This window comes from Microtus ochrogaster, chromosome 22 (assembly GCF_000317375.1).
Source record: "Microtus ochrogaster isolate Prairie Vole_2 chromosome 22, MicOch1.0, whole genome shotgun sequence".
Lineage (NCBI taxonomy): Eukaryota > Metazoa > Chordata > Mammalia > Rodentia > Cricetidae > Microtus > Microtus ochrogaster.
Genome location: NC_022023.1, coordinates 9,182,369 through 9,207,296, shown reverse-complemented (window position 1 = coordinate 9,207,296; position 24,928 = coordinate 9,182,369). Strand labels below are relative to the sequence as shown.

At 38.0% G+C, this 24,928-nt stretch overlaps 1 protein-coding gene across 1 annotated transcript in view; it reads right to left on the bottom strand.

Moving 5' to 3' along the window:
• Positions 1-24,928, bottom strand: part of Nox4 (NADPH oxidase 4) — a 90,822-nt gene that overhangs the window by 44,034 nt on the left and 21,860 nt on the right. Inside the window, exons 3-11 of the mRNA XM_005357613.3 lie at positions 21,934-22,044; positions 20,267-20,351; positions 19,413-19,510; positions 17,463-17,490; positions 12,137-12,209; positions 7,407-7,487; positions 3,593-3,809; positions 1,685-1,849; positions 1,487-1,549 (exon numbers count right to left, since the gene is read on the bottom strand). Coding sequence (XP_005357670.1) covers positions 1,487-1,549; positions 1,685-1,849; positions 3,593-3,809; positions 7,407-7,487; positions 12,137-12,209; positions 17,463-17,490; positions 19,413-19,510; positions 20,267-20,351; positions 21,934-22,044 — 921 coding nt within the window. The remainder of the gene's footprint in view (positions 1-1,486; positions 1,550-1,684; positions 1,850-3,592; positions 3,810-7,406; positions 7,488-12,136; positions 12,210-17,462; positions 17,491-19,412; positions 19,511-20,266; positions 20,352-21,933; positions 22,045-24,928) is intronic.

The following is a 24,928-nucleotide window of genomic DNA, read 5'->3' as shown; positions in this document are numbered from 1 at the left end:
CCAGATGTAACTTGTACAGGAGATGGATGTTGAAGCTTAAATATATTAATAAAGGGGATCTATATGATTAATTTCAGATTCTAAAGAAGGAATTACTTTGCGAAAAATATTGTCTTGAGATGAAACTTGTGATTGACATGTTATGCTGCCCAGGTTTGTCACTTTCTTTCAATCTTTCTCAACTTTCACAATCCAAGCATTCAGTAACTCTCCCGGCTGTGGGGATGGCTTTCTATTGGGACTTTCCCCAGAAACTTACAGTCATTCCCAAAGTTCATCCCTCATCCGTGACTAATTTCCTTGTCCTGGAGGCACCTCAAATTCAGAAACAGGCCAACTCGGAGATAGAAAGTTTTGGGCCCCTGACTTCATGTCAGACAACTGTGGAATAAAAAGTCATCTGGAGAACTCTTAGCTAGCCACTTTGAGATCTCTTCTGTTACTCTACCATACTGTTCAAGTTCTGGCCGCCTTCCTGTCCATCTAGCCTTCCTGGATGCTGTCCTGAGCATAGTTCCCAACAAACTAACCTCATGCAATATCTCTCGTGGTCTTCATTTTAGAAGCTTTACCTTTTGTTCCTTTGCATTTATCAAATTGTCATTATAATTGCTTTTATTATTGTGCTATTTTATTTTTTCTTCTTTCCACTCTCCTTAATATTCTTATCAATCATCTGCTGTTTCCTTTATTTTATTTAATCCTGTTTCTCTTACATTTCCTTCTGTACATACCTGATTTCTAAGCATCATTCATACATGGAACACCACAAAATATTTTTGGAGACAGAAACTCATGCCATTTTCATTGTCCTTAAACTCACTATTTTTGCCATGAATGACCTTGAATTTAGGATTCTCCTGCCTCTGTATCTGGAGCAGTGAGACAGCAGGCATGTACCAGCATGTGCAGGGCACAAGGTTCTGGGGAGAGAACCCACCAGCGTTTCATGCATACAAAAAAAGGCACTTTAACAACTGTCAACATCCCCCTGTCCATAATGCACACATGGAAAAATGAAACTATTAATTGTCTGCACATTAAATTAGTAAGTTTTATAAAGTTTAAAATAAGTATAAATATGCTTATTTAAATAGTAAAGAATGAGAAAATAAGGGAAAACTAAGAGTGACAAAGTTTCTGAACAGAAAATTACAGTTCTTTGCAAAAAAAAAAAACAAATAAATACAATAAAGACAGCTTACTAAGACATGAAGGGAACCATGACCCTACTCCAATAATTTTTAGAGTGAAGTCAAACCCATACACACACAAATACACACGTGTGTTGCACGTATGTACTCACACCTATAAATACATACATATACTCAGACATGTGCACATGTATAGACACACACACATGTGTCCGCAGACATGTATGCACACACAGATACACAAATACATATGCCCATATGTGTACATGCACACACACACAAAACTGCTCTGCATTCTAAAATTTTTAAAATTCAAGAAATGTATGTCTTACCATCGTGAGAGTAAATGGGTGGTTTTCTAATGCTGATACACTGGGACAATGTAGAATAATATACTAAAAAAGCAACAAACAGATAATGTTTTAAATGATCAAAAGAGAAATGAAACTATGGCAAAACATCTGTCTACTAATATTCAAAAGCTACCTAATGATAAAGGATATCGGCATAGCCACTAACCACTGGCTCACCTGGCCAGGTCTTGCTTTAAAGTTTTCTTTGACCATGCGGAGTTCCATGACATCTGAGGGATGATGGATTACTGAGATGATGGTGACAGGTTTGTTGCTCCTGATGCATCGGTAAAGTCTCTCAGCACAGTACAGGCACAAAGGTCCACAAATCCAAATCCAGGTCTAAGAGAAATTCGTATAAATATGCTTCAAGAACAGATGACTGTATAAACAATTGAGAAATAATATTTCAACTTATGTTTAAAACATTGAGATATTGGTAAGAATGAATAAAACGGCTGATGCTCACAGCAATTCATTCAAACAAAGGTCAAGCTAAAGCTTCATATTTATCTGAGTATTATTTAGAAAAATAAAACCAGTTCAGTATTTAGTAAAATAAAATATTGCCCTAGATATTTAATTAACATAACATAGGTATGTAGATGCAAATATGATTTACATAAACCATGTTAAATGTAAGTACATTCCTAGTTTTGAAATTAGGGTGCACTAAACATGTTTTATTATAACTTTTACACAGTATGGTCAAAATTACATTTATATAAAAATGGGGAAAGTCAGATGCCTATGAGAACAATTTTTTTTCCCCTACAAGGGCACACTATCACCTCCACATCTCTTTAAAGCTTCCGACCAAATTGTATTTTATTTATAGAGACATTTATTTTATTTGTTTATCTGAGACGAGCTTCATTGTGTTAGTACAACACGCTTTTGGACATGCTATCCTATTGCCTCTGTCTCTTGATTACAGGTTTACAGGCTTTTTATTCCATTTTACCTTCAGTCTTATTTTAACGACTCTTCATAAAAACCTTATTTACACAGTTGTTCCAGACATTGCTCCTTCAGTGAAGACAGCTAGCTTCTGCTCTGCAAACTATGACAATGAACACGGCACTCTGAAGAGTAAGCAGTGCAGAATAAGTCCTGCGGCACAGTGGTCTTGCAGTTTTGAGCCAATCACTCGTTGACGATTAAGGCCCATGTCAGTAAAATGGAACTTGCCGCGTTTACCTCATATGATATTCATTATTACATGACACTCAGAAAACTGGCCAGCTGACTCCAAAGTCATCTAAAACTTCATGCTAGCTTTGTTACTTCTCTATCTTTTCTCTTGAAAGCAGAATTTCCTAAGTCTATCCAGTCCTCCATTTCATATTCAGAACAGAGGTCTCACTTAGACGTTGACAGTTCCTTCAGTCACAAGGGCAGACATCAGGGTGTGTGTGTGTGTGTGCGTGCGTGCGTGTGTGCGTGTGTGTGTGTCAGGGGAAGAGGGGAGTAGAAATTACTGAAGTATTTGTGGATTCCTTGGGGGAGCTTTTCAAGAACAGCATTTGAGTTAAAGACCTGCACCTACACACTACTCCTCCACCACTTGTTATAGGCTTTAGTCGGGAAACATGTTTAAGCTCAACGTCTTCAGCTGATAGTTGGGTAATTGCTTTCAATTTTAAACTGTGATACTGAAGGAAGTCGTGCATACAGAGCAACTCAGCGCAGCGCCAATATCACAGCAAGCTTTCAAGAAATTAACTTCACTATTTATAATCTTTAGTATTATTATGAAAAACTATTATAATTGGTAGCTGTTTTTGTTTTGTATTACACTTTTTCCTATTCAATCTGCGTATCTTAGTAGCTTTAGAATAAATATGTAGACTTTGAAAGCATACTTCAGTAAAACTCTATAATTAGACATTTTTCTATATTCTAAATGTATGCCTTTTGCCTCGAAGTATTAGATACATTACAAAAAAAATACCAATTTGCTTTCTCAAAGTCCTCAAAAATCTCATGGTGTCTGAAAACACAGGTTCGGAGACTTGCTTAAATGTAATTTCAGTCATGTGAAACCACAGACTTGGCAGTACTTAACAAAAGAATTTATCTAACCTGTGGGAAATGAGCTTGGAACTTGGGTTCTTCCAGGCAAATCTTCACAAGTGTTTTCTGGTTACGATCTTCTAGTTTTGAAAATCCTTCAGGCAAAGATCCATGAAAATGTTCCGCGATATAGTCTGGGGTGGAAGCAGCCTGAGACTGGGCCCGGTTAAGGCTGATGCAGCCAGGAGGGTGGGTATCTAAATTGGTTTGATACTTCAACAGCCCACTATGTTAAATTGGATCAAAACAAGGAGATGGAAAAAAGACCAAGTCAGTGGATGAAATGGGGTAAAGGGAAGCAATTATTTCCTTTTCCTTGTTGGCTTTACATAAACTTTTATAAAAGGTATTCCATATGTAATCTATTCCAGAACTACTAAAATGTCTTAAATTTTAAATAAATTCTCTTTACTAAGAGGTAGGGGAAAATGCTTAGCTCTCCACACAAATGCTATGTCTGGGTGGTAGAGGAAAGAGTGTTCAAGCTGCTTGATGTTATTTGAGTTGGACAAGCTTAATTCCTATGAGGCATTTGTACAGCCACTTACAAGTTTTCACTTGAATCAACACTGTAAAAATAGCTCCGTTGCTATACATCTCCAAGCTTTAAAGAAAAGCAGACGGATCATCTTTGATCTGGATAAGACTAGATAAAACAGACTTTCATGGTTCATGGAAAAATAGTAAACAAAAATAACAGGCATCAAAAGCTAGAGCTTGTTGCATCTATGAAAACAATTTTTACATACTCATTAAATCCCAAAGCTGTTTGTTTTTCAATCTCGCTATAAACAAAACCACATAAAAAGCTGATAGTGAACATAGCTCGAAACCCTATTTACAAGGGCATTTCATGCTTTCTTATTTTGCTATGTTGATTCCTGAGATCTGAATATTTTCTTTCTTTCAGTCTTCATTTATTTTAGTGTGTATGTGTGTGTGTGTGCATGGGACTGTATGCACATGTACACTTGCCCATAAGCATGCACACGCATGTGTCATGAAGAGGCTGGCGGACAACTGGCAGGGGTCAGTATTTTTCTTCCACAATGTGGATTCTGGAGATCAAAGTCAGGAACAAGTGCCTTTACCCTCTCAGCCAACTCACCAACCCTGGGTTGTGTAACTGCTTGCACTGACAAGCAGTGAAAGGAAGAACAAACAACTGTCAGCTTGTTGGGAAAACTCAAAAAAATAAACATCAGTGAGCTGGTGATACAGCTGCTCTGTGGCAGAGTACTCACCTAGCAAGGCTAATGCTTGAAGCCCCGAGGTTAATCCCCAGCACACGTGTGTGTGTGTGTGTGTGTGTGTGTGTGTGTGTGTGTGTGTGTGTGTGTGTGATTAGCACTCAGTCAATGTTAACTTATAACATGTCCAATGACAAAAGTTAAGAATGATGTTGTGTATAGAGTTTAAATCCCTGGGTTAAAGTTTAGGGAAATTAATTTGGGATCTAAACGGAAGAAAATGTGTGGGAATTAGAGCTTTGCCACATTAAAATGAGCATTTTCAGAATTTGGCATTTACTCCACAGGGACACAGCTATTCAGAAAACAGAAGTACATTTGAGGCTAATCTATGATAGACACAGGGAAAGCTGGCTCTATCAACCAAGAATGTATATATGTATCAAAATTCATATCATTATTCATAAACATAAACAACTGCTATCAGTCATTTAAATTAGGAAGCAGAATTTTAAAGAGAAAAGTTGTTTGGCATTAAGAAAAAAAGTGCTACTTCAATGTACATTTGAAAATTCTACTGTTAAACAAAACCTAACAAAATCACTTGACGTAATCAACCGTTTTCCTGTAAAATCTATGTAAGCAGAAAGAGCAGCCAAAACAATTGAATCAGCTCTTCTTTGAAGCCAAATCTTTTCTAAAATTTCTAGTGAGTATGGATTCATCTATTCCCTGAATTGCTATAATTCCTGTAAATAAATGCTTGTATTTCAAAGATACAGTCTGAGGCTCTTGATTGACTTTGTTTAATCTCAAATCAATTATCTCCTGGGAGACTGAAATCCTATGGCAGATGGCTCTTCTTTACCTCAAGTGTTCAGTACATTGATGGGCAGAGGCGTGAGTGCCCAGCACATAGAGTCTGTTCTCATCAAGTCTACAGTATACTGTTAAATAGAAATCTTAGCATGCATGCATGAATCTTGTTTCCAACAACTCCACCTCCTTCCTATTAAAAAAAGATTGGAGGACGATATTACGCATGTGTTTTAGGAGTAAAAATGTGTCTGAATTCTCGGAAATGGAACAAAAGATAATGTAAAATAATTTGCCCACATATGTGCACTTGTTAATTAAAAAGAAAACTTTGAACAAGCTGTAAAATTTACCAGTAGCCATTTTCTTAAAAAGATTGTGCTAAAAAGGTCTTACTATAATCCTCCTTTAAAGTAACAACTTTTTGAGCTCCTGAACCATAAAAAGCCACTGTTTTGAATTGCAATGGAACTTCTTTTTTAATAATTTTTATTTAATAAGGCATAAAAGCAAAATGAATAATTGTATATACTAGTAAGTGATCATGTTTTCTCTTTCCAAATAGAAAGAAAAGAAGGGGGAAAGAGGAAAAAGAGGAACTAAACAACCAAGAGATAGTGACAAAGAGATTATAGTCCCAAGTAAGGCCAGGAAAACTTTAAAGAAACATTACAATAGAAAGTCACATAATGAGAAGGACGAGCTCTCAAAAATATGCATGTCATATGTGTGTGTATTGTCTAGCAGTAAAAAGGAAACTTCAAAACGCCTATGTCTGAATCAAGTTTATATTAATTAAGCAAATTCTGAAAAGTCACTGAATCTTTCTCAACCTTAGTTTCCCACTTGGAGCTTTCAAAATATTATCTTCATAAAACCCTGAGAATTTATGTCAGAAGATATATAAAAACATTGGAGTTTATGGTTGGCCTATTGTATATGAATAATTGTATTTTAAATTACTGGCACCCTGAGTAGAATATGCTGATCCAGTGTCTCCTCCATGACCACAGTTCTGAACTAGCAAATTAGCCATTTAAAGACAAGAGCACATGCTCCCTTCGTGGTATAAGCACAGCTGCTTTCCAGGAGAAAATGCAAAGAAATTCACTGTACCCAACGCCTTTGTTGCAGCCGAAGACTCCACAGAATGCACCTCCACCATGGGAAACAAAACAGTTCTCAGTTGCATCTATCAAAGCCCTCCCCCTTTTGAGCAGCCATGATTGGTCAGGGCTCATGATTATTATAAGTGGTCCAGTTTCTGAAGCCTTACATCTCTCCGTTCTAGAGTTGGAGTACCAAAAAAAAAAAAAAATTTCACTCCAGTTGGAACAAAGTTGGTTAATATCCCTGTCCATACCAATGACATCCAAAACTGAAGAGAGGAGGGATTGAGTATTTTGAAGACGCACCCTGAAATAACTAACTAATTTAGATAAATTACCTAACAGCTTGACAAGTACTTTATAAAACAACATAACAGCAATGGGTCTGTTTCCCTAAGCTCTCTTTCCCTGGGAAAACTTGACATGAGATCATCGGAGGGTGCCAGTTGTACTCCTACCCAATACTATTTATGATTTGTGAAAACTACCTAAAGTAGAAGCAAGTGATGAAACTAAAATATAATTCAAAGATGAGGACTTCAGCTCCTAGTAGGTGGGGCGCTGAGTGCATCGAGCGTCCCTTGTGGAACCCCTGGGGGTGCTCACAAGTTGATTGCTCATGCAGAGGACCACCCTTTCCACAAATGTTTCCCTTCTGTTGTAGGTGAGGTGAGAGCATACATTGCAGGCACAAATTGTTCTACTTACCCTGAAACATGCAAGAGCAGCAGTATGTAGAAGACAAAGAAGAGGTTGTGAGTATACCAGAAGATATCATAATTAGAAACTCTGCAAAAAGCAAAGCAAAGCAGTTTATCTCAGTCTGACTTTACCTTTGTCACATAAAAGGAACATTCATTTTGAAAACCATATTTGAAGAACACTGAACTGTCAATTGTCAAACATTCGTCTATTGAGATCAGGGTCTTAACTCGCTACACAAGGTAACTACCAAAACTCACAAGTAATACCATTTGAAAGTTGTGTATACTGCTTAATTCAAATAAAGACCATGGTGTAGTCTGATTTAGAATTTCTCTGTCCTTTTTCAGTAGCATTTTCTTTTCATTTGCTTGTTTTTTTGAGACAGGGTGTCTCTATGTAACCCTGGAACTCACTATGTAGACCAGCTTGGCCTCAGATTCAAAGACCCACCTGTCACTGACTCCTGACTGTGGCAATCAAGGGCAGGCACCACAATTTAAGCTCTTTTTTTAAAAATGTATTACAATTTTAAATTGTCAAGTATTTTCCAATGTAATACTGTTCTGATTTCAAAGGATGTTTTGAAGAAGTTCAAAGAAAACTCCGATGGAAAGAAATGAGATTATCACTAAAATTTCAGCATTCTCGACCTGCTTCAGTCACTGACTTTCTTTGACAATAGATTGTGGGCAATGTCCCCAGTTAGTTCCTGGGGCAGCTGAGGATAGGGAACCTGAAATGATCCTATCCTATAGCCATACTGATGAATATCTTGCATATCACCATAGAACCTTCATCTGGTGATGGATGGAGATAGAGACAGAGACCCACACTGGAGCACTGGACTGAGCTCCCAATGTCCCAATGAGGAGCAGAAGGAGGGAGAAGATGAGCAAGGAAGTCAGGACCGTGAGGGGTACACCCACCCACTGAGACAGTGGGGCTGATCTATTGGGAGCTCACCAAGGCCAGCTGGACTGTGACTGAGAAAGCATGGGATAAAACCGGACTCTCTGAACATGGCGAACAATGAGGACTGATGAGAAGCCAAGGACAATGGCACTGGGTCTTGACCCTACTTCATGTTCTGGCTTTGTGGGAGCCTAACCAGTTTGGATGTTCACCTTCCTAGACCAGGATGGAGGGGGGAGGACTTTGGACTTTCCACAGGGCAGGGAACCCTGACTGCTCTTCAGACTGGAGGGAGGGGGAGAGGAGTGGGAGGAGGGGGAGGGAAATGGGAGGCTGGGAGGAGGCGGAAATTTTTTTCTTCAATTAAAAAAAAAAGACAATAGATTGGGATGCGGAACTGGAAGCCACAATAAATCCTTTCTTTTTGGTTGGTCATGGTGTTTCATCACAGCAACAGAAAGACGATCTAAGACAGTTCTGGTATCACGAAACTGGGATTTTTTTTTGATACACCTGAGCACGTTCTGGGGTGGTGGTGAGGGTAGTTATGCAAGGACTTGGAAGTTTGGGATAGAAAAAAATGGATGTTCAGAGTATACTGAGCTTTTGTGGGAACTTTTAATGCAAAAGGCACTGCAGATAACGTCGGTCTGGCACATAAATTTTCAGAGGGAAGTTTGAGAGTTCCTTAAAGACTCTATCTGAGATAGTCCACATTTTGGACTAAGAGTAAATGGTTCTGGTCAGCCAGTGGTAAAAACAGGCCTTGATTAAGAAGAGACCATAATGGCTAAAAAGAAATCCTCTGGGAAATATTTTCTCCAGGTCAGAACTTCAAAGCCATGGCCCAGAAACGGCCAAGTTCAGGCTGCCAACTGAATTGGGTAATGTGTAACGGTTTCCCAGGTGGTACTGATTTTGGAGGCATGAAGGGTTATGGAGAGCAGCTGAGTTTTGGTACTGTGAGAGGCCTGGAGAAACCACTGGTGAAGGAACAGACATAGCTGTGATAAAAGCTCCAGGCCTGAAGGAATCCTAGGAAGAAGCAGAGGTTGAGCATCATGTGACAGGGCCAGAGTCCCTAAAAGAAAGGATAAAGGCTAAGGTGCTGCCCAGTTGCAGCAGAGATCCCAGCATCTTGGAGATGCATGGGGAGAAACCAAGGACTGTAGCAAGTGTGGAAGGAAACTTGAGCCTGTAAGACAATCTGCATGGAATGCGGATGGCAGAACCATAGAAGTGGGGATGCCCAGGCCTTTGACACAGAGCTTTACATGGGTGAACATTGGTTTTTACTTTGATCTCATTTGAACTGTTCCCAGGATCTTCTTTTAGAAAGAAGTAGTAAGCAATTTATTTTTGATTTTGCAAGAATACCATGACGAGATTTTGGAATTTAAAGGAACTTCGGACAGTTTAAAGAGACTCGATCTTTAAAAACTGAATTTTAAAAGTGGAAGTATCACATTTTATTATAATAAAAAATAGGTATGAAGATGAGACCTTGAGAATAAACAATAAAGAAAAGTAATATATTGTGTAATACAGTGGTGTGTCAATTTGACAAGACGGCCAATTGTTCTAGATTTTATTTGTTTTGCTTTTATTAACTTGATACAAGCTAGTGTTTTTGGGAAAACAAACCTTAATTGAGAAAAGATTTCCATCAGATTGCCTGTAGGAGAAGCTGTGGGCCATTCTCTTGATTAACGGTTGATGCAGAGAAGCCCAGTCCACTGTGGAGGGTCTCCACCTTGGGCGAGTAGTACTAAACTGCATAAGTGGGCTGAGAAAATGGGGAGGAAGCTAATAAGTAGCTCCTCCACAGCTTCCAGTCCAGTAGCGGCCTCCAAGTTCCTGCCTTGACTTCCTGCCCAGACGTCCCTTGGCGATGGAAGGTGACACCTGAGAACCCTAAGCTGAAACAAGCCCGCTCCTTCCTCATATTGTTTTTAGTCAAAGTGTTTTCTCACAGCAATGGAAACCTTAGCTAAGATAGTGTTATTGCTCTGGAGGAGTATAAGATATAAAATAAGCATTGTTTGTTTAATATATGTGAGAGGCACACAGATTTATTTTATTTCATGAGTTTAGAAGAAATATTTACTTATTAAAAATTAGAGGTAGAGGGTAGATATGTGTAAGAGTTCTTTGAATGACTTCAATATTTCACTAACAACCTTTAAAAACCCTCTTTAAGTAAAGAGTTAATTATTTTCCATTTGCTTAACTTATAACATTTGCTTTCCCAAAGAATGTCACAAAATCTTCATAATACAAATTTTGTGCCTATCTAATTTGCTTTTATCTTTAGGTCAAATACTACATGAATGTTAATACTTTAAATAAGTATATAATGCTCTCTAAAAATAAGTTTATCTATTTCAGGCCCATTCATAGGGAAGAACAGCCTATTTTCCCCAAACCTAGACTTTAAAATCTATAGTTTCTACAAGAAGCTTAAAAAATACACTTACTTTTTGAGCCAAGTGTTTTACATCTAAATATGTATGTAAACATAATATCGGGTACCTGTTTCAGAATTTACTATTTGAGCCAAGTGTTTTACATCTAAATATGTTAACCCCAAAAGCTCAAGACGCGTAGGTCTTAAAAAAAGATTATGTTATGTGCATGGTGACAGAGAAAGGTACGATATGTTAACACGGAAAATGTTTAAAACTCTTATGTGAGTCCAAGTTCCGTTTGTGGAATGGCACATAACAATCAAGAGTAAGGGGTTTTGTCCAGAAAAATAAACCACAGAATGGCAAAACTAATCTTCTGTGATGATTGCGAGGGGAGTATAATTATAAGGAGATGTATATGAAAGTATAAAAATAGAGTCCTTTGAAAATAACATTGTTAAATTATTTTAAAATTGTATACACATTTATGTGTTCATTGATTTTTATATCTCAGTCAATGCAATAATTAAATATTTTTAAGTTACGAGACCTGTTGATATTTTTTTCTCTCTTTTCCTTTATTCAAGCAAAAAATTTAATTGATATGAGAGACACTTCTATTCTGAAATGGAGTGTGCTCACTCAGAAAAAAAATACATGCAAGTGCTCCTGACACTTATCAAGGTGTGTGGGAGGGAGAGGTGGGGGGATAGTGTGTTTGTGTGTGCTCATGTGTAGATGTGTCTGTCCAGAAAGCCCCCATTTTCCATCGGTCTACAGGTAGCTCCAGCCAGTGCTGGGGTCACAGATAAGCACTATGCCTGACTTATACATTGAGAATATGGATTTGCACTCAGGACCTCATGCTTGGGTGGCAAGCACTTTCCCAACTGGGTCTTCTCCCAAGCCCCATCACAATATTTTACCTTGAAAAAATCAATGTAAATCATGTTTCTCAATATTTTAGTTTGTGTCAGTTTTGTTTCCGAGGCTTTACTTAAAACACTATTTTATACTATAGTCAAAGCCAAAAACTACCAGCTGCAAAATATTTTTAAAGCATATATTCCTGAGATCTCTCAAGTTCTGTGGGTAGGCAGTCAAATTCGGGGCTATATCCAATTATGTTTGATAGGAAAGATCCTCAAGAATTCTGCTTCCCGAGGTATTCAGTAGAAATTCCCATAAATTATTCCTTTTGACTGGTAAAATGTAATTTTCAAAATCTGGAAACGAAACATAGAAATGTCTCCCCTGCAACTGTGCCAACCCACAAGAACCCGCTAATAACCGCACTGTCTAAATACTTTAGCCACCCAAGACTTTTCCTATTTGCATAGAAATGAGTATAAACGGACAGAAATGTGGACACCACGGACAGGTGAAGAAGGAAGCGGCCACGCTGACACTCACCTTATTGCATAGGTAGAAGCTGTAACCATGAGGAACAGTACCACCACCATGCAGACACCCGTCAGACCTGGGACTGGGAAAGCATTTACGAGTGCATTTTAACGTAATACTGGGAAGAAAGTTTACAAATTATGACCTTAAAGCCTAACGCATAGTACACCATTCAGTGGAAAGCCAATTCAAATCGTATTTCTCTGTGTAGACAACCCCTCAAACAAGCTGTTAAGAAAATCAGCACAGCTTCAAAGTATTTCAGACAAGGCAGAGTCTCGTTCCTGAAGCAGCCTTGCCGGATGTGCTACTCGTAATGGTGAAGGCATACCTACTTTTGCACATACATAACCTACCAAATGAGATTAATTAATGCAAGAGCACCCTGTGTCCACCGTTTCCACCACAATACTCACCTCCTTTACTTGTTCTACCCTTGCATGGAACTACTAACTCCCTTCTGTATCACTTCTTGGACTTCACTACTTGGAATCACGTTTTCTTAGTGCTTTGAGAATCTGGTGCAGTGTGTTGTCTTTGTATTTACCCTCCACCCCAACTCTTCCAGACCTACTCTTTCCCCTCCCCCCAACTTTGTATCCACTTCTCATCCCGCCGCTTTCCCAACAAGGCCAATTTGTACTACCGAAACATTCACAGATCTGTGGTTTTCTACTGGAAGGTGGCCGACTTATCAGAAGAATACTTTTAGAGAAAATTGATCCTTTCTTTCCCAGCAGTAAAGAACTGCCAATAGCTACTCGGCTGGGGGTGGAATTCTATGCCCAACTCCACCCTGCATGGTAGGATTTGGGCCTATTTTAGGCTTCGCGTGTCTTGACTGTGCTGTTACAACTGCTGTGAGTTCACCTGTGCATCTACCTTGCTGAACTCAGAAGACACTGCTTCCTCATAGCTGTCCAGCTCTTCTAACTCTTGCATCCTTTCCACTACTCCTTCTTCAGCAAGGATCCCTGAGTCTTCGGAAGAGAATAACTTTAAAGGAAATAGCGTTTAATGAAAGCTGCCATTAACTGACTGTAGCTCTTCATTTGGAAGTAAGAGTTCCTTCATCCACATTGGTACGTCATCATGTGGATCTTGTTTCGGCAATAATATTGTTGATAATTCATGGGTGCAGCTTCCCTCTTGTATACAGAAGACACTACCTTGAAATAAATGTTCTGGTCCTAAGGTTCTTATAATCTGTCTCCCCAATCTTCGATGATAAACCCTAACTACGCTGGTGTTTGAGGAAAGCTTTTAGATGTATTTTCTCTTCATAGCAAACACATGATATGGGCTGTGAGACAGCATGCAGATAAAGCTGCTTGCCACCAAGCTTGACAATTTAGATTTCATCCCCCTAGGTCACACAGTGAAAGGAGAAAAACTTCCTCAAGTTGTCCTCTCATCTACCCCCCTCATACCCAAACACTGTGAACCCTCCACAGACAAATAATGTCTACAAAATATAAAACCAATGCTCTGATACAGTATAAAATTCATTTCAATATAAAAGAAAACCCACAGACATGTTAAAATTAATGATATGTTTATAGCTACAAATTTAGCACTAGATCATACACCATGACTAGAATGAACAGATATATAATATCTAAGGTAAGATGTAAATAGATCCCTTGCTATGTTATTACTGTAAAATTAATTACTCTTCCTATCTCACTACATTTTTTAATTTCATAAAATCACATAAACAATAGTAAGTGGTAAATTTCCCATATAAGAGATTCTAAAATTGGATCAGAAGGAAGAATTATTCAACTGAGTCTATCTGGAGTAGTATATACACTTCTCACTTCTCTTTTTGTTCAGGCATCAGCTATGGGGCAGAAAAGCATTTACTGACGGTAAACCACTAACGAAACAACCAGTCTGTAAACCGTGCAAGGAGGGTGCATGTAGGCACCATTCAGATTCCAGCGTCTCTGCAACAACTAGATATTAATGATATCAGAATACTCGCTATGTTAGAAACAAATTTCACTTTAAAGAGCCACATACAAGACAAGGGATCTAATCTCTGGCACTTAAACTTTTGAGTTCTTTTCCAAATACACAGACTTAGTGCCATTCGAAAAAACTGCCCTTGCATTATGCACCTAACCTGAACAATGTCTTCCGTGCAATTTTTTTTTCCTATGTTACTCATTTCATGGCACCTTTTCCAGTTCCTCTTGGTAAATGATTGCTTTCCAACCATATGGGGGGAAATTAGTCCACCTCACCCTGAAGGACAGACAATAGACTATTTGAAAGCAGTATCCCTGAATGGCCTAGTTCCTGAATATATACTCAAAGAAGAAAGCATATATCAACCCAAATACTCTTCTGAGAATATTCATAGCTGTTTTTCATAGTCATGAATATAGATACTCACATTAACATCAACAGATAAGTAGAGAAATTGTTGTATTGCTACACATATCTGGAAAATTAATAAGCAATATAACAACAAGTATTGCTGGATTAAGCATCACCATGAATGAATTCCCCAAATTATTAGATTGAGTAAAAGATGCAAAGTTTTCCCATCCACTAACATGTAAAAGTGTGCTGATTAATTTTTATGTAAAAGTCTAGAATTTTCGTGTTACCTTTTAGTTATGAAAGCAGCTGAGTCACATGAAGGGACAGAAAATAAAAGAGATAATTAAGGGTCATATTTGGGAGCAGGGTAATGGAAATAAATGAAGTCTTGATTTTGGTAAAGACTAACTCATATGCATATTAAAGTCAATCAAAGAATGTGTTTTCCATATATATGGGCAATTTAGTGAATGTTAGTTAGATGTGGAAAGATTTGAAAAACAAACAAACAACAAAACCCTCTACTTAAGCCTCAAAAGCTATGTAAGTGTTAGAATCCATGATTATTACATACTACAAAATTTGGGATCCGATGGACTTCCCTGATAATCTCATTCTGCCTTCATTAAGTATTTAGGTTTGGAGGATTCCTGTGTTAGTCTGGACCTGCCACAATTGGTCAGTAAATAAATATCTCTCTACAAAGCATCTTAATGGGTAATTTGGAATACATCCACAGTTTTCTATTAGTAAGATATTCACTTCTGTTTCTCAAAAGAGTCAGAAGCATTCTTTGAAGAGTCACAAGCCTTATTAGTGCAATAAAGCATCTCAGAAGAACTACAAAGATGCACTGGGATGGAATATTTCCTAAAATTGACTAGAGAATGTCCTGCATGAAGCAGAACGAGGAAAACATAGAGGAAAAATCTGGAATGAGAGGAAGAGAACATAGTAGGCTTAACTCTTGTCACTGGAAGATGAAAGAGAAGCCCATGACCACCCAGCCAATCTTCAAAATGGTCTGACATTACGGTCTTGTAATTGTTCCTCTGGCAAAGTCATAAGCTTACTGAATCTCATCAGAAAACTACAGAGAAGAAATTCAATGATTTTTAATTCTCTTGATAAAATTATCTTTTTATCTAAAATTTGTTGTTGCTTTTATTTTCTGTATACCCAATTTGTTTTTGCAGTATTTTTAAACACAGTATACAACATATTGGGTTTCATTAGGACACTTACAGTCATATTTTGTTCCTGTTGAATCTCCCTGTTTTCCTCCCCCTGTTCTCCTCTCTCAGGTCCCCCTAAACTCTCCCATGCATTCACTTCCACTTTCATGGCAAATACTTTTTATTGTCTGTTTTTCCCCATTCCACCCCTTAGGGTTCTAACCCTCCCTCCATGATTTCCTTGCTTACACACACACACACACACACACAAATTAAAGTAGGATTTGGTTGTGGGAGAAAACACACAGGCTTTATCCCTAACATATTTTATATAACATAATTTTCAGTTCCACCTATTTTCTATAGATGTCATGATTTTATTTTTCTCCAAGGATGGATAAAATTCAATCACATGTATGTACCATATTTTCTTTATCTGGTATGGTTCAGTTTCTTAGATATTGTGAATAATGTAGAAAAAAGCATGTATGTGCAGAATTCTGTCTCTCAAAATGATTAAGAGTCCATATAGCTCATACTGAGTACGAAGTTCTGTCACAGACTTTTTACCCAGAATGTAAAAGCCCTGGATTCAGTCTCACAAAACTGACTGCTGATCAAAACATATAAAGTAGATTATTTCATTCAGATAACTTAAGAAGAAAAATATACAATTGGTAAAAATACCCAAACCCATTGTAATTAGAATGACCGAAAAGGTAAGGGTTGAGACCATCTTAAAGAAACCCAGGTCTTAGTAAATGCAAGTAAATAGGCAAAAACTGTATCTTACAATATGGGATTTGGTGTAGATGTATGCAACAAATTAAGGAGATAAACAAGGGGCTTTTGTTTTCAGTTAAATAATGGTAGACTTTTAAAGTGTATCATTGGATATTTAATATAAAATGAAGTTAGTCTAAAAAAAAATCTTGGTCCAGTAGTGAATCCAGTCAGATTGAAGAACATAGAAAATACAGCACAGGGGACTCTAAGTGATAAACACAGAGTTATCCTTGAAACATTGAATGGTTTCTAATACACTCTTGGCTAACAACTAAGCTAAGTTCTAATCCATTAGACGCTTATGGTCATAAACTCTAAAACACAGGAAAAGCAGACTAAAATTAATCACTAGTCCAGTTGCATAAACTTGCTTGCATGAATTATCCTTATTTATCTGAAAGTACTTGAGCCCCTCAAATAATAAAGACATATACTTGTATCTTTGAGAAAGAAAATTGGCACATGGATTCTTACTTATTTACATCTATTCCTATGAAAATGATTAATTAGTAGCCTTTACAATGCATAATTGCACCCAAAGGCCCTGTCTGAATGACCTTGAATGGACAGTCTTGAAAAGGAACCATCAATCACAAATAGAAAAGGTAACACAGACTCAAAACATAAGTAACTACCTTGCTTATTGATTTTAAGATTGAATCTCGCTTATCAGTGTAAGGTGACTCAATTGTTAGAACTGCACTGACGCCAAGAGTCTGGTGTTTTCCCTCTAAACTTTGAGAGCAGGTACTCAGGACATGTATCTGATCCTCTGCAGCATCGGTCTCAGTTCAAAGCAGGCCTTCTGGGGGTTGTAGTCTTTTCATTCAAAGAACTTGCCAAAGAATATACAACACACCAATGTCACTGATTGCTCTTACTGTTTGTTTATTTGAGCTCTAAACTACCAGTTTCCTTCCCTCAGCTGGCACTGCAGCATCGTCGCTAGACTATTAACATCACTTATAGAATGTGGTAATTTGACTATGCTAATTTCCAGAGGCCTTTGTGAATCTAAGGAAAAACAATGAATAACAACTTACCAGTTGTGAAGAGAAGCTTTCTAGGATCCTGAGAAAAGAAAAAAAAAATAAAATATTTCACTGGAAAATAAAATGCCAACTGCATAAACCTCTGCAAGAAGTCTGCAAGGTTTGTTGCCGTGTATTAGGAATTAGAGCAGCACTCTTACAGTGTGAATAACAACTCAATTAAGTCTCAGGACATTTTTGCATTATATAAAGCAAAGTCAGAGAAGTCTTCCTGCCTGAGAAAAGGGAATCGCTGGATAAGGTAGAAGGCCTGACGACTGATCTGATTACAGGCTGTCTGTAATGTCTATTCTTCAATGACATTGAGACTCAATAGCTTAAGCTATATTGCAAAATTGAATGTATATTATAGTCTCACTATGTTGCCCAGAATATTGTAAGTTTAGAAATTTATTATCGTCCAGACTCTACAGCTAAGATAGCTCTTAAATACTCTGTGTTCAATGCCCAACAAAAAAATAATTTTTAACTCTAAAACACGGGCCAGTCATGTTGGCACATGCCTTTAATCCTAGCACTCAGAAAGTTAAAGGCAGGTGGAGTTCTGCGAGTTCCTGGCCTGTCTGGTCTACAAAGTGAGTTCCAGTACAGCCAGGGCAACACAGACATTTCCTGTCACATCCTCACGATCTGCCATCTGAAAGACTACAAAAAGCCAAGACAGTGGAATATCGGACAACTAACTATAAGCAGATAGCATGGAAATAGGAAAACTACTGTAGGTGTTAAAGAAGTATGAATTATAGAAAGAGGAGCATAACGGGGAAGGTTACACTAAGGAGAAAATAGTGAGAAAAAAGCAAATATTGACAATGTGGGGGAAGGCTGGAGGATGGCACAGGAAGTTTGGTGGAGACAGAGAAACAGAACTCAGCCTGAAAACATGCCATGTGAAGTGCTGTCACTGCACAGGCTAGGAAGCTACGTTCTCCGGAGAATCTCAGGGCTTTACTCAGTATAGAATCACTCGGTCATCCTTTTAAAAGTAGCAATTCCCATGCCCTAGTCATACTAATCAAATCATATCGATGTTTATATATGGTCCTAGAGGCAACAGATTCATTGAACATTATGTGAGGTATGCAGTTTTACAATTTGTTTTGTCGTTTGTTTCCTGTAAGGAAGACAGTCAAACAAATGATGATAGCGGTCTTGGCTGAGAAGGCTCTAACGGTATGTGAAGGACTAAATGGAGTATGGAACGAGGGGAACATTTAATAAGAGGGCAAGTCACTGTCATTTATCATAAAAGGGCATGAAGACAGAGCAGTTGGGCTTGGTTGCAGCCTTGGTCCTGGGAAGACAATGTGAAAGCAGTGAGCAACAGAGACCTAGCCAGGGCTTTCCATGTGCTGTGCATCTACTCTGGCTGACCACATACAATCTCATCTCAAGAACAGAGAGATGAAATGAAAGAACAGCATCCCCTACGTCAGATAAGGCACGCTAGGAAATTCAGCTCAAGGTTGTCTATTTCATGGACACAAAAGAATCATAAAAACGCACTAACACCTTAAGTCAAATAACTTCATTATTTAGTATCCACAAATAATCAGCCTGCAGCTGTGCCCTTTTCCCCCTGCACAGTAAGGGAGTTATTAAAGTATTTTTACCTGAGATTGGCACTGTCGTCACTCTCAGCTAACCGAGAGGAATTAGACAAAGGCTGTTGGCAGTCAGAAAGTAGATCTGAGTGGCAACCTTCTGGATACAGCAGGATATAAAAAGTAGACACTGCAAACTCCCATTTTTCAGCAGGAGAAACTATAGAATAGTAATTACCTGCAATTTCTATTGAAAGGGAATAAAACTCAACTTGACAACCGCATTTTAAAAGCACTCAAAGGAGCAGCAAGGTACAAATTTTCTGTAAAAATCACAGACCCTCATTAGTTATCTAATGACAAGCGAAAGGAAAACGGAAGGGCAAGGACCACCCACCTCATTTTGGTATCGTGCTGCATTCAGTTCAGGGAAATCTTCACTATAGTTCACTGAGAAGTTGAGGGCATTCATCAAATGGGCAGCCACATGCACACCTACGGAACCACACCAGGGATAAGTCAGTGGGGATTTTAACGGATGTTCTTTGTCTAGAAGTCAACAGTTCTCCATAAACAAACTCCAATAGTTATCTAAGCAACGAAATATCTGGGTGAAACTATTCTAAAACACAAAATGAAAATCACCTGAATGTAGATAACTTACTAAAATTACACGTATTTAAATTCTATTCTTCTACTCAATTGTCAATATAAAAAAAAATGTTTGCCGAATACATCTTGAGCTAGAATCATATTTTTAAACAAAAATCTCACTTTCTAATTTTCATTCTCATATGGTCATGCAATATTACATTTGAGCTTGGAAATGCTTAGTCTCCTTACTTTAACCTTTACAAATGATATTATTTACTATTATAAGAAAGTCACTATGACATTGGGTTCAGCATCTGAACAACATAATGCAAAATGCCATAAGAAACACCCATGTTTGAAGTAGAAAAAAGACAAGATCTCCTGAGTAAATTGGGAGCATGGGGACCTTAGGAGAGTGTTGAAGGGAAGAGGAGAGACAGAGAGGGGAGCAGAGCTCAATAAAAAATGAAACACCTATGTTCTTACTTCCTTGCACAACTGTCTCCAGACCCACAAAAAGAGTGACTAAAATACCTAATTAGAAAATCACTAAATAAGCTCATGGTAGGAGAAAACATACAGAAGGAAATCAAATATTCTGCATTGGTAAGATGGACAATTCTGAAAAAAAAAAACGATCATTTTCCACTTTCTCACCTGAGAAAATACAGATAGTTATGCCACAGGTTATGTGGAACGTCTTACTTTTATCCAATAATCTTCTTGTTCTCCTGCTTGGAACCTAAATAAAAACAAATTAATATGGTAAGAGTAATACAACCAGTCAAAATACGTATAATTTTTTTTCATTACACCATTGCTAATATCATCAAAAATGTGAAACTACAGCACAAGCCTATTAGTCAAAATTGAGGGAATTGTGGCATAATGATTCACTGAAGGCATTCAAATGAATGTGAGAAAGTATACTATTGAGCTGTAAAAAACTGAAGGACACGCTGTTGGATAAAAAGACTAGAACCACACTGTGTTCTTACGTTGCTCAAAGCAAACATCACTGTACCTAAGTCTGTGCCAACATCTGTCTCCAACTCTCATCAGCACAGTTCTGTCACAGCATAGGTGAAACTGTCTGATAACTTAGCAAACTTTTCAAATGTTTAAATTTGATAGAATACATGACCTCCTTCTTGTTGCAAAGTAAGGTTATTTTTAAGTTAGGCCAGTCACATCTATGGTTTTAAATACCCGCTAGATTTGTAGAAACATAATAGCCAAGAATCTTTAAATAGCTGTGATTCGTACTGGGCAACAACTCTTTAAGGCTATTATCTACTGAGAAATCTGGAGGGATCGTCTCGCATTCTGCCACTTATATTCCTTCTCTTCGTGCCAAGCCGATGTCCAGCCAGGGGGACCAAAATCCTAGCATTTAGGAATATTGGCAACCTGGGGAATGTTATTTTCACAAATGACTGCATTAAGATAAAGACTTTTCAAGTATAACTGCCTGAAAAAAAAAAACTGAGAAGTTTTGCTAGAGGAAATTAGCATTGCACACTTCACAGATCACTGACAACAGCTCTGAAAACATAATTAATTATCTACCCGTGTATCCCTGATTATTTTGGTGAAGAATCAACACATGCATACAAACATGTTCATGCTCACACATATGCAAAAGACTAAACAAACCCAAAAAAAATTGTAGTTGAGCTCTTAAATAATGACACAGAATTTGTTCATTCCCTCTCTCACTTTGCAACAAGTAAGCATCATAGATGAGAATTGTTACTCAATAAGGGCATCTATTTCAGCCTCTTGCATAGCTCAAAATGAGTCATACATGTTAAGCAATGAAAAATTGCACTTATTAGCAATCTGTACAATACTCAAAGGCCACAGGACTCAGGTTTGCTCATGTGAACTTTGTTAAGGAAAAATTTAGACCTCGATGAGGTCTGATAGAGTGGAAAAGAGCTCAGAACTGGAATTAACTTTTTATCTCTGTCATTCAAGCATTTCCGATCTTGGTTAAGCCCATACTCTCTATACCTCAGGTTCTCAAGCTTAAAATAGACCAGTGATATCTGATCGTAGAATTGTTGTTAGGAGTCATAAGAGTTCTGAAGCACTGAAAATAATACCTGAAAGCATGATTGATAATACATCTTCAATTCTCAGTCCTGCACTAGTTTTGCAGAATAGTCTTCTGACCACTTTTTAAATGGCTGTGTCCCTTACCATCACTGAGAAGAAAAATTCTAAAGGAAATTTAATCAATTCAAAAAACCAGAAAAACTAACACATGATCCTTATACTTGATTTTTCCACAGAAATTCATAAATATATTTTTTTCATACCTTCTGTGATCCTCGAAGATAAGCCAGGAGTGTCCGGCACATGGGTAAAAGGATAAGGCTACAGTTGAGGTTCAGGACAGATGCAGAGGCTCTGCTTAGACACAATCCTACCTGAACAAACAAGACAAGGGTCCAAACAGAGTCAAGTATAAATGAAAAGCAACCTTGACCTGCAGTCACAGGTCTCGCCCTGCTCCCTAAGGACCATGACAAATGCCAAGGCCTTCGAGAGTCCTGAAGGGTTCCTTTCATCTCACTAAAGCTTCCTGAGGGAAAAAGAAAATCTTTCTGCTGCCGATGGCCATAAAACTGACGTCTCTCCTTTCTGCTAATGATATAATCACTTTAACATAGTTTTGCATCTGTGGGTCAATTTCTTACACTACCCTAGCTTTAAGAAGCCTTGGGTCTCAACACTATGTGTTCTACAACCCCAGGATCTGGTATCACAGGAATCAGAACTCACTGATAAGCTAAGGAGAGTTCTAAAAGAACCGCATTTGCAGTCTGCCCTCTCTCTGGAACTCCATCTCTACACAGCTACCCATTCACACGCAATCCCCTCCAACTCCTTTGTTCTATGACGTATGACTGCCTTTGACTTCCTTTGTTTTTTTTCTGTTTCTCTCGGTGCCTGCTGATCTCCCTATGAGCACAGCATTTCTGAAGTGCTTTAACATCACTTTGCATCGGTTGCTTTAGAACAGATTGTTACTGTGATCCTCAGATCAGCTCCTTAAGTTAGGCTCTGACACCTCATAGATGACAGCTGTTACAAAAAAAGGGAGATAGTCAGCTAGGAATTCTCAGCTCCATGGTTTGGGGTAGTATCTGGATACCTTTTCTACAATTTTTCCAGATAACTCTAACAATGTAGCCTAGGTTAAGGACCACAATCTTTTGGGGGGGAAGGGGGGGACAGGGTTTCTCTGTAGCTTTGGTGCCTGTCCCGGTACTAGCTCTTGTAGACCAGGCTGGCCTCGAACTCCCAGAGATCTGCCTGCCTCTGCCTCCAGAGTGCTGGGATTAAAGGTGTGCACCACCACCGCCAGACCAAGGACCACAATCTTAAACTACTTAGCTAAGCTGTGCTGCTTATGAGGTAGGAAATGAAGGCTACCATTAAATTATAACAAGTAAGTGTGTATTCCCAAATGTATGGCCAAATTTAGCTTCAAAACTTAATTTTCATTAGAAATATAAAAGCAACTATTCCAAATATACATAAAACCAAGAAGTGACAGCAACGTCACCTCTTTAAAGCTGACACAGTATATATCACAGCAGCTGGGCCCACTGCTTGATAATCTGATGCACACAATGAAGCTGGATGAATAAAAGATGTTTTCTTATGTTACAGACCATTGTAAGAAAGCAAGTAGTTCATGCATTTTGCAGGTGATTTATAAAGGAATCTGAAGAAGTCAAGTAGTTTGCCCAAAGCCACAGAAAATAATTTGAATAGTCAATGAAAGTCCCACTATTATCAGAAGATAGCATCTCTCTACATGAAATGCAATAATATTTATACACATATAAAGAAAGAAGAAATACATTTTTAAAAGCTACAAACTTACATAGGTCACTGCCATAACTCTCTTATTGTAACCCCCAGAAGTCATATGCAAATCCATGCATTAAGACGGCCTTAGATAAATCTTCTGCGAAGTGATTGAATCTGTAAAAATTCTAGTAAATATATCTCACATAAATCAACACAAATGCTTATTTTAATAGGTTTTTTTTTAAGATTGAAATCTAGTTAAGAAGGACATAATTAAATCCAGTAAGATTGTGAGACAAACCAGAGGAGGGAAGAACAGATTCTCGGTAGAGCATATTTTATAAGTTACAGGTCTTCAAATCAAAGTTGTCAGAATTTAAAGACTACTACCAATTCTCTCCAGATATGGGAAAATTATTTCTACTTTCTGATGTTTGTATTATTCATCTGCAGCATCTTGTTAGGAGAGGAGTCACAAATTATTGTAAAATAGAAGACATTTTCTACACCATAAATGCTATTCTTTCTAACATTTGATGTGTTCTGCTTTTGGTGGAGGAAAAAGAAAAAAAGAAGACAGAATGGTAAGAAATAAAACAAAGAGAAAGCAAGAAGGAATATGGAAGAAAAAAATTAAAGAATTCTCTGAAATACATTACATTTTTACATTACTCATTTCTTTGCTGAACCCCGATTTTTTCTTAGAAATGAAAAGAGAGGGGCCTGGAGAAATGTCTTGTGGTTAAGAGCTCCTCTTACAAAGGACCCAGAATCAGTTCCCAGCACTCACATCGGGGTGCACAACCATCCATAGCTTCAGTTCTAGGAGATTCAAAGTCCTCTTCTGCAGGTACTGAGCACACATTTGAAGGACAGGGATACATGAGTTAAGCACTCCTGTCGATAAAATAAACTAAATAAAACTAAAACATTGTTTTGAGTGGAGGAAAAAAAAGAGGAATTATAAAAGAATGTAACTAGTCCATCCTGTCATCACAGAAGGGATCTTGGGACTGTACAAGGCAGAGGACCAGGATTCCTGATGTGAGATAGTCTTCCAGACATGAAAAGGCTACACCCGTGAAATCTCACTAATACAAATGTGTAAATAAGACCTACATAATGACCACACAAGTGGACATGCTAACAACATAGTTGAGGAAACCTGTAGGTGAAGAGCTACAGGTTATCAATGACTGCAGAAAGAAGAAGAATTAGCCTTCTCCAGGGAAGAGCCTTCAATAGGGGTAATCCAATAGATAATCCAATCCCAAGTGGCCAGCCCTAACACATGTGCATACAAAAAGCACTAAATGGACATGGTAGAATGTATATTTGTTAAAAAAAAAAAAGGAAAAGAAAAAAGAAAAGAAAAAGAAAAAACAATCATTTCAAAATTAGTAATAAAAGCCGGGCGATGGTGGCGCACGCCTTTAATCCCAGCACTCGGGAGGCAGAGGCAGGTGGATCTCTGTGAGTTCGAGACCAGCC